The 9,483-nt window shown below is 58.9% G+C and overlaps 1 protein-coding gene across 3 annotated transcripts in view; it reads right to left on the bottom strand.

Annotated features, from left to right (window-relative positions):
- Positions 1-970: 970 nt before the first annotated feature.
- GPR35 (G protein-coupled receptor 35) overlaps positions 971-9,483 on the bottom strand; it is a 33,995-nt gene continuing 25,482 nt past the window's right edge. For 2 of the 3 annotated variants that reach the window (XM_078328937.1, XM_003733278.6), the window contains one exon: positions 971-5,721. In XM_078328937.1, the coding sequence (XP_078185063.1) occupies positions 4,782-5,711 (930 nt within the window). In that variant the 5' untranslated portion in view covers positions 5,712-5,721 and the 3' untranslated portion in view covers positions 971-4,781. The remainder of the gene's footprint in view (positions 5,722-9,483) is intronic. The other variant, XM_078328938.1, reaches the window with a different exon arrangement.

The raw sequence follows: 9,483 nt of genomic DNA, 5'->3' as shown, positions 1-9,483 counted from the left end.
AGCTGGTCAGCCTCGCATGAGTCCATCCTGGGGTGGGGATTGTTCCATGGACTCCTTCATCTCTCAGAAATGAAAATCCCAGAGGGCCAGGGTGGGAGAAGTCAGGGACAGGGAAACTATCTGCTCGGCTGTGCCCTGGACAAAGCCCCTGGAGAGCTGGGTTTTGGTGAGAGCAGGACATACTGCGGGGCCGTGGGGCAGGTCTGCAGGACCAGGGCAGGTGCGGGAGTCCTGAGGAAGCCCTGAATGGGGGCATGGTGCCAGTGGCAGGGCCAGACCCATTCCAAGGGTTCTGGTAACACAGGAGGGCACTGGGCTGGGGCAGGATGGAGAGGAGAGGGTGCCAGCCCAGGTGGGCTGCCCTCATTCTCATGCAGGCACACCCCCCGTCCCTGCCCCACTGGTAACTGTTGGTCACCTTCATGGGCCTTTCCAGAATGATGTGACCTGGTCCCAGCTGGTGCAGATCTAGGGCTCAAGGAGAGTCATGGGCAGGCTGGGCATGGCTTCTGCGGAGGGCAACCGAAGGCTCAGGCCCCTGAGGAGGGGGAGATGGGCAGGGAACTCCATAATGAGACCTTCCAAGCACAGTCTGAGTGGCTTAGTGGGGTTGGGGCAAGCTCCTCGTGGGTGGGGTGCCAGCAGGTCTGGTCCAGGCTGGGCAGTGTGCCCCAAGATGGTGAATCAAGGAACAGAAAGGGGAGGACAGGGAGAGGCTGGTGCTGTGACCAGAGACCATGCCACAGGACTGGGTATGGGCTCTCCTGGGCATTAAGCCTTCTGCTTATGGACCTTCCTGGGCACAGACCCTCCTGGGTATGGACACTTCTGGGCATGAAGCCTTCTGGGCATGAACACTCCTGGGCATGGACCTTCTTGGACATGCACCCTTCTGCACACAGTCCCTCCTGGCATGAGCCTTTGTATTACTCTGTTTTCATACTGCTATAAAGAACTGCCTGGGACTGGGTAATCTATAAAGGAAAGAGGTTTAATTGACTCACAGTTCAGCATGGCTGGGGAGGCCTCAGGAAACTTACAATCATGGTGGAAAGCAAAGGGAAAGAAAACACCTTCACAAGGTGGCAGGAAGGAGCGGTGCCAAATCAAGGAGGAAGAGCACCTTGTAAAACCACCAGGTCTCAGGAGAACAACATGGGGGAACCACCCCATGATTCAATCACCTGCACCTGTTCTCTTCCTTAACATGTGGGGACTACAATTCAAGATGAGATTTGGGTGGGGACACAAAGCCTAATTATACCATTCCGCCCCAGCCCCTCCCAAATCTCACATCTCTTTTACATTTCAAAACCAGTCATGTCTTCCCGAGAGTCCCCCAAAGTCTTAATTCATTCCAGCATTAACCCAAAAGTCCAAGACCAAAGTGTCATCTGAGACAAGGCAAGTCCCTTCTGCCTAAGAACCTGTAAAATCAAAAGCAAGTTAGTTACATATTAGATACAATGGGAGTACAAGTACTGGGTAAACACATCCTTTCCAAATGGGATAAACTGGCCAAAATGAAGGGGCCAAAGGCCCCATGAGAGTCCAAAATCAAGCAGAGCAGTCAAAACCTAAAGCTCCAAAATGATCTCCACATCTCACATCTAGGTCAGGCTCATGTAAGAGGTGGGCTTCCACGACCTTGGGCAGCTCCACCCCGATGCTTTGCAGGGTACAGCCTCCCCTCCAGCTGCCTTCATAGGCTGGTGTTGAGTGTCTGTGGTTTTTCCAGGTGCATGGTGCAAGCTGTCAGTGGATCTACCATTCTGGGGTCTAAGGGTGGTGGCCTTCTTCTCAGCTCCACCAGCAGTAGGCAGGACCCCAGCAGTGACTTTGTGTGAGGGCTCTAACCCCACATATCCCTTCTACACTGCTCTAGCAGAGGTTCTACAGGAGGGTGGCACCAGTGCAGCAAACTTCTGTGTACCTGCAGGCCCAACACCACATGTAAGCCACCAAGGCTTGGGGCTTGCACCTCCTGAAGCAAAGGCCTGAGCTGTACATTGGCCCTTTTTAGCCACTGCTGTGATGCAGGGCACCAAGCAGCAGGCCCTGGGCCCCACCCACAAAACCATTTTCTCCTCCTAGGCCTCCAGGCCTGTGATGGGTGGGGCTGCTGTGAAGACCTCTGACATGCCCTGGAGACATTTCCCCCATTGTCTAGGCTGTTAACATGCGGCTCCTAGTTACTTATGCAAATTTCTGCAGCTGGCTTGAATTTCTCCTCAGAAAATTGGTTTTTCTTTTCTCTTCCATAGTCAGGATGCAAATTTTCTAAACTTTTATACTTTGGTTCCCTTTTAAATGTGAGTTCCAATTCCCAATCGTGTCTTTGCGAATGCATGAAATTGAATGCTTTTAAGAGCATCTAATTCACATTTTGAATGCTTTGCTGCTAAGAAATGTCTTCTGCCAGATACCCCAAATCAGCTCTCTCACTTTCAAAGTTCCACACATCTCTATGGAAGGGGCAAAATGCTGCCAATCTCTTTGCTAAAACATAGCAAGAACCACCTTTACTCCAGTTTCCAACAAATTCCTCATCTCCATCTGAGACCACCTCAGCCTGGAATTCATTGTCCATATCGCTGCTATTCAACAAGTCTCTAGGAAATTCCATACTTCCCCACATCTTTCTGTCTTCTTCTGAGTCCTCCAAACTGTTCCAACCTCTGACTATTACCCAGTTCCAAAGTCACTTCCACATTTTTGGGTATCTTTATAGAAGCACCCCACTCTCTTTGGTACCAATTTACTGTATGAGTCTGTTTTCATACTGCTGTGAGGAACTGCCTGAGACTGGTAATTTTAAATGAAAGAGGTTTAATTGACTCTCAGTTCAGCATGGCTGAGGAGGCCTCAGGAAACTTGCTACCATGGCAGAAGGTAAAGGGGAAGCAAGGCACTTTCTTCACAAGGCAGCAGGAAGGAGAAGTGCCAAGTGAAGGGGGCAGAGCTCCTTGTAAAACCATCAAATCTCATGAGGACTCACTATCATGAGAACAGCATGTGAAAAACAGCCCCCATGATTCAATTACTTCCACGTGGTCTCTCCCTTGACACCTGGGGACTATGGGTATTACAGCCACTACAATTCAAGGTGAGATTGGGTGGGGACACAAAGCCTAACTGTATCAGCCCTCTGGGGCATGGATCCTCCTGGGAATGGGGCTTCCTGGACCTTACTGGGCACAAACCCTCCTGGGCATGGGGTTCTCCTGGACATGGTCCTTCCAGGGCACAGGGCTCTGTTGTGCATGGGCCCTCCTCAGCATGGACCCTCCTGGGCATGCAACCTCTCTGACATGGATGCTCCTGGATATGAACCTCCCTGGGCATGGGCCCTCCTTGACATGGACCCTCCTGGGCATAGACCTTCCTGGGCATGGACATTCCTGGGCATAAACCCTCCTGAGCATGCACGGCCCCTCCCGGGCACGGAATCCTCCTGGCCATAACCCCCTCCTCGGGCACGGACATGTTTGGGTATGGACCCTCCTGGACATGGGACCCTTTTGGGGATGGAGCCCTCCTGGGCACAGGACCCTTCTGGGAATGGGGCCCTCCTGCTCATGAATCCTCCTGGGCATGCACCCTTTTAGGCACAGGGGCTTCATGGGGCTCTCCTAGGCATGGGCTCTCCTGAGCCTGGGGCCCACAAACCCCATGAGGTTGGCCCAGACCACGTGGGTGGCCTTGCAGGTGGCCTCTGCCTGCCCCACGTTGGCTGCATGCTTGTGCCGTGCCTCTGCCAGAACCTGACTGCCATCTCTCTCCAGTCCTGCAGAATGTAGAGCAGGGTGGGGCGGTGCCCGTGGAGACACAGTATGGGCGTCTCCATACAGGGTGGGTGCGAGCCCAGGCCAGCTGGTCCACACTCACAGGAGGTCTCTGGAGAGCTCCATCCAACCAGCGTGGGTTTCAAGATGCCCTCCACATAGAAACCAGCAGGATGCCCACCTCTGCCTGGGTGGGCACCCAGTCCCTGCCCCTGTCAGACATGGCTTCCAGCCTTTCCCTGAAGGAAGGACAAGAGGGCTGTATCCCTTGGCAGACCCTGGCCACCCCTCACTGCCACCCCATCCCAACCCACCCCTCACCTGCATGAACTTGGTCACCCCCGGCTTGCTCCCCTGTGCAGCCCCTACATGGAGACCAGCTGCTCCCAGCCCACCTTGAGTGAGGAAACCTGGCCTGGGGGCCTCTAGTGTGGTCCTGCCAGGAGCTTCCAGAGCCCCTGCCCGTCCTCCAGATGGGTGGGAGGAGGGGTGAAAGGGTCCAAGGAGGGCCTGCAAGTGAAGAGCCCCAGAGGGTTCCCTGGAAGATGTCCCCTGGTCCCCTGAGCCATCTGCTCCCTCCCTGCCTCCTGTCACATGAGTGGGCAACACAGAGGGCCCCACCAGGACTGACTCCAGGTAGGACGTTTGATTCCAGCCCCAGGGGGCGGCGGCAGGTGTCATCAAGGCTGCACCCTGGCCAGCAGGAACCCACCCTGGCCAGGTGAGCTGGCTCTGGGGATGGCAAGAGTACGGCCTCGTCCTGGGGGTCTCGGGTTGGCCTGGCTCTGGCCTCAGTCCTCTTGCCCTTATCCCTGTCCCTCTCTCTTCCCAGAAGAGCATGTGTTAGGGCCATCCTTGCCCACCCAGGGCTCCAAGAGGGTGCACAGTGAGCTCAGGGCTGATCCTGGGCTCACTGCTGCTGGTCCCAGCTTCCCCTGGCAGGCAGCACCTCCCGGAGCCCCCGAGGCCTGGCCGCCAGCACCCACAGTGTGCCTCCTAGGTGAGGGTCACACACAGAGAGTCCTGGCTTTTGTGGGCCTTGGCGCTGGGAGGCGCAGCCAGTGCAGACGCCTCCTGGAACTCCTTGGCCATGTAGTAGTAGCAGATGGCATCCAGGCAGCAGTTGGCATCCGAGAGCTTGCTGGTTATGTAGAGGGCACGGCCGAGGGTCTTCAGGAGGCCACAGGCGTGGAGGTCCACAGCGAGGCGCACCGTCAGCACCACATGCAGGGGCAGGAAGCAGACCACGAAGACCACAAGGTTGGCCCAAACCATGCGGGCGGCCTTGCGGGTGGCCTCTGCCTGCCCCACGTCAGCGGGTGGCCTCTGGGCCAGGGCAGTCACCACCTTCAGGGAGCAGAAGACCACCACGGCCAGCGGCAGGTAGAAGCCCAGCAGCGAGATGGCCACGGAGTTGTAATTGTGCCGGGAGCTCCTGAAGCAGAAGCCACCCGCCTGCATCCCCAGGAGCCAGCGAGCCACCAGGGAGCTGATGACCAGCACCCAGAGGGCCACACACACGGCCGCAGCCTGCCGGGGGGACCTCAGCCAACGGGCACGCAGCGGGTGCTGCACGGCCACGTAGCGGTCCACAGCGATGGCCGTGACCAGGCTGATGCTCATGTACCTGTTGGTCAGGTAGATGCCCTGGGAGAGTTGGCACAGCGGCGTGTCCGAGGTGTCCTGCAGGGAGTGCAGCACAAAGGGCAGGGCGCACAGCAGGCAGAGGTCAGCCGCCGCCAGGTTGCTCATGTAGATGCGGGTCTCTGTCCACTGCTGCATGCGGCAGAGGAACACCCAGAGCGCCAGGCCGTTGAGCAGCAGGCCCAGCACCAGCAGGACGCCCGAGTAGGCGTAGAAGCCGAGCCTGAGCTGCGGGGACCAGGTGAGGTCGCTGGAGCTGCAGGCGTTGTAGGTGCCGTTCATGGTCCTGGGGCTGCGGGGGACACGGAGGTCAGCAGAGAGCCAGCGGGAAGAGCGAGGCACTGCCCCACTCCACCCACCTGCGGCCAGGGATGGGGGAGGAGGTGAGCCCCGACCCCACATCCACAAGCACAAAACTCCCCAAAGAAATCATGGATGCCGTAAAGAACTCGAGTCTGAGCCCTGGACAGATCCTCCCAAGCTCTCCTGGGACCTGACTGCTGTCACAGGACAGGAAGGGAGGCAGAAGGAGCTCCATGTCTCCGTCCAGTTCCCAGCTGAACAAGTGCTGCTCTCCAGAGCTGAAATCCTGGACAGGGAGCCCAAAGGGCTGCCAGCCTCATGCAGCACACAGCTCAGCAGGGAGGGCTGCAAGGCAGCAGCACCTGTCAGCCTGAGGATGGAATGACCAGGTTCCCGGAAAAAGCCCAGGGCGGCCCCTCCACCCCTCCCAGGACCCGGCTGTGGGAGGCACCCACATTTGACCCCACATCTCCGCCGCCCTTCCCCACGGCAGAGTCCAGGACAGCTGGGGCTGCGGCTGTGGCCTGCCCCTCCCTCCCTGGGAGCACCCACCCACCCAGTCCTGAGCTCTGGAGGGCCTGCCTGGGATCAGCCTGAGGCCCCATCCCAGTCCTGCATGTGAGATGGGGCGTCCACTCCTTGAGCTCCCAGTGGTCAGAGCCCATGAGGGAACTCTGTCCCTCCAGGCCCTGGCCACACTGCTCAGGGGCTACCCTGAGATGGTGCTGAGCGTCCTCCTCCTGTCACCATCAGGACCACCACAGGGCCACCCCTCCACTGTCCGTGCTGGCCTCTCGCTGCCCCAACACCCTCCGCGACACAGCCCAGGAAGGCTGAGGCCAGCCCAGGGTGGACTTCAGCAGGGTCTGGCATCCAGGACATGGGCTGGAGTCACGCTGACTCGGCCATCCCCCAGGCTGGGCAAACTTGTTTCCTCATCGTAAGGGGTGCTGGTGTCGTAGGGGGGTGTGGTGTGAGGTGGAGCTGCTGGTGAGCACCCAGAGCACCCACGTGACTCACAGTCACGTGTCCCCCTGCCCGGGTCCCTCAGTGGGTCCAGGAAGAGCCTGGAGGGGTAGGGGTAGGAGAAGCCTCTCCCCCCATGGCTAGGCTGTTCTCGGGGGCATCCCACAGGGGTTTCCTGTTGGCCTGGGAGGGAAGGTGGGAAAGACTCAGTTCACAGCGAAGGGCCCCCCCTCCTCCCTCTGCCTCCTCCTTCTGCCTTGGGGAGCACAGAAAGTCCCCCACATCAGGAGAGGGGGGAGTGCCTAAACACTGTGACTGCAGCTGCTGGGGACCATTCGTGCTGGTGGCCCCTGGGGACTCCAGTCTCCAGTCCATGAGGGATGCAGGGCACAGATTTCAGCCGGAAACAGACTTTCTGCCCTCTGGCTCCATCCGTCTACTTAGATCCCTCGCTGGCTTCCAGGTTTCAGGAGCCCTTCCCCGTGGGCAAAGTACTGGTGCCCAGGACCTCTCTCCTCCCTTCTGATGGACCCGCTTGCTTCTCTCTGATTCACAAGCAGCACCTTGCCCTGGTTCTGGGGAACTCTGGAGGGATCCTGAGCCAGGCCAGGCGCTGAGGACATCCCAAAACCCACTGGAACCATCCGCTGGGATCTGCCCTTCTGGTCTGTCCCGTGTTCCTACGGGCCAGGAGCCGGGCGACCCCAGAACCTGCTCAGAATCTACACTTCACAGGCACCTGAGCTGGGCCGACCCGTGCGCTGGGGAGGCCTCCGTGTGACTGACCTCCCGTTCCCCCCACCTGAGCCCTCCCATCCACCAAAGTCAAGGGCCGGTCTTGGGCAGGGCACAGACCTGGTGGGTGGAGGGGGCTGCACGGCGATTCCTTCCTGCCCGTTCTGGAGCAATAGCTGCCTGAGACCTGCCTCAAGGGAGGTGAGGACCGGGGGTCGTGGGCCTGGCCCCTTCCCATTGCCCAGCTTCCCCTCTCCCCCCACCCCATGGCTGCCAAGGGGCTCTCAGGTCACACATTCCCAGGGCTGTCACTTTCATGCTAGGCTCGGTGTGGCCCAGGATTTTGTGGGGGAGAGTTTAACTGCAGGCCCAGCACGGTGGCTCACACCTGTAATCCCAATACTGGGAGGCTGAGGCTGGAGGATCACTTGAGGCCAGAACTTTAAGAATAACCTGGGCAACACAGGAGACCCCATCTCTACAACAAAAATGTAAAACAATGAGCTGGGCTGGTGACGCGTGCCTACAGTTCCAGCTCCTCGGGAGGCTGAGGCAGGAAGGCGGCTTGAGGAAGCCGAGGCCGCAGTGAGCTCCGACCGCACCACTGCACTCCAGCCTTAGGGGAGCGTGAAACCCTGTCTGTAAGAAGAAAAAACTCTAACTACAATGTTTAAAATGTTCCCATTCATAATAAAACAAACACTGAGCTGTTGGGGAGGAAATGCAAATGCTGCACGGGGCTTTGAAGAGGTTCCCTGTCCATGGGTCCTCGTGACGCCTGTCGGGTGCCTCCCAAAACACGTCAGGAAATCAAGGCCCAGGCTTCAGCCCAGAAAGCAGGGTCCCTGGGAGCTACCATGGCCAGCACAGGTGCCCACCTACCGCCCCAGCCCCACCCAGGAATCTGTGTCCAGGCCACGGGCCACAGATCCTCAGGCCCATCCTCCTCGGCAGACACCAGCACCGTCAGCCTCAGGGAGCTCCCGCTGCCAGGGACTGGGGGACGGGGCCCTGCCACTTCCTGCCCAGGAGGCTGTGGGGGACAGGAGCCAGCCGCATGCCACTGAGGGCCCGCTTCCCCTTCCGATGACAAGGTCAGCGTTGGCTTCTGCACACAAAAGCAGAAAGCTGCCCTTTGATTCTGCACGGAGCAATCCAGAGAGAAGCCTGGCTGTAGGCGAGAGGCCCAGCCACACTGGGGGCCCTCGCCAGCCCTTCCCACTGTCTGGACCGGGGACCCACCTACACCCCTGAGTACCTGGCTGGCCTGGAGTTGGGACTATAGGTCCTGACCACTTCCTAAGACATGGGGGCCAGGAGTGGGGAACAGACCCCTGCTGCCTAGGCACCAAAGAGGGCCCTATACCTGTGAGCCCTCCAGGCCTGGCCCCCACATACAGCAAGCTGGTACACACAGGCTCCAAGCCCCGATCAGCCTCAGGCCACCTGAGAACCCATCACAGCTTCACCCCACCTGAGACCCCATCACAGCCTCACCCCGCTCTGAGATCACATCACAGCCTCAGCCCACTCTGAGATCCCATCACAGCATCACCCCACTCTGAGACCCGATCACAACCTCAGCCCACTCTGAGATCCCATCACAGCCTCACCCCACTCTGAGATCCCATCACAGCCTCACCCCGCTCTGAGATCCCATCACAGCCTCAGCCCACTCTGAGATCCCATCACAGCCTCACCCCGCTCTGAGACCCCATCACAGCCTCAGCCCACTCTGAGATCCCATCACAGCCTCAGCCCACTCTGAGATCCCATCAGAGCCTCACCCCACTCTGAGATCCCATCAGAGCCTCAGCCCACCTGAGATCCCATCACAGCCTCAGCCCACCTGAGATCCCATCACAGCCTCACCGTGCTCTGAGATCCCATCACAGCCTCAGCCCGCTCTGAGACCCCATCACAGCCTCAGCCCACCTGAGATCCCATCACAGCCTCACCCTACTCTGAGACCCCATCACAGCCTCAGCCCACCTGAGATCCCATCACAGCCTCAGCCCACCTGAGATCCCATCACAGCCTCAGCCCACTC

The sequence above is a fragment of the Callithrix jacchus genome, chromosome 6 (assembly GCF_049354715.1).
Source record: "Callithrix jacchus isolate 240 chromosome 6, calJac240_pri, whole genome shotgun sequence".
Taxonomy (NCBI): Eukaryota; Metazoa; Chordata; class Mammalia; order Primates; family Cebidae; genus Callithrix; species Callithrix jacchus.
Note: the sequence above shows the minus strand (reverse complement) of the source record. Positions and strands in the feature narration are given on the sequence as shown.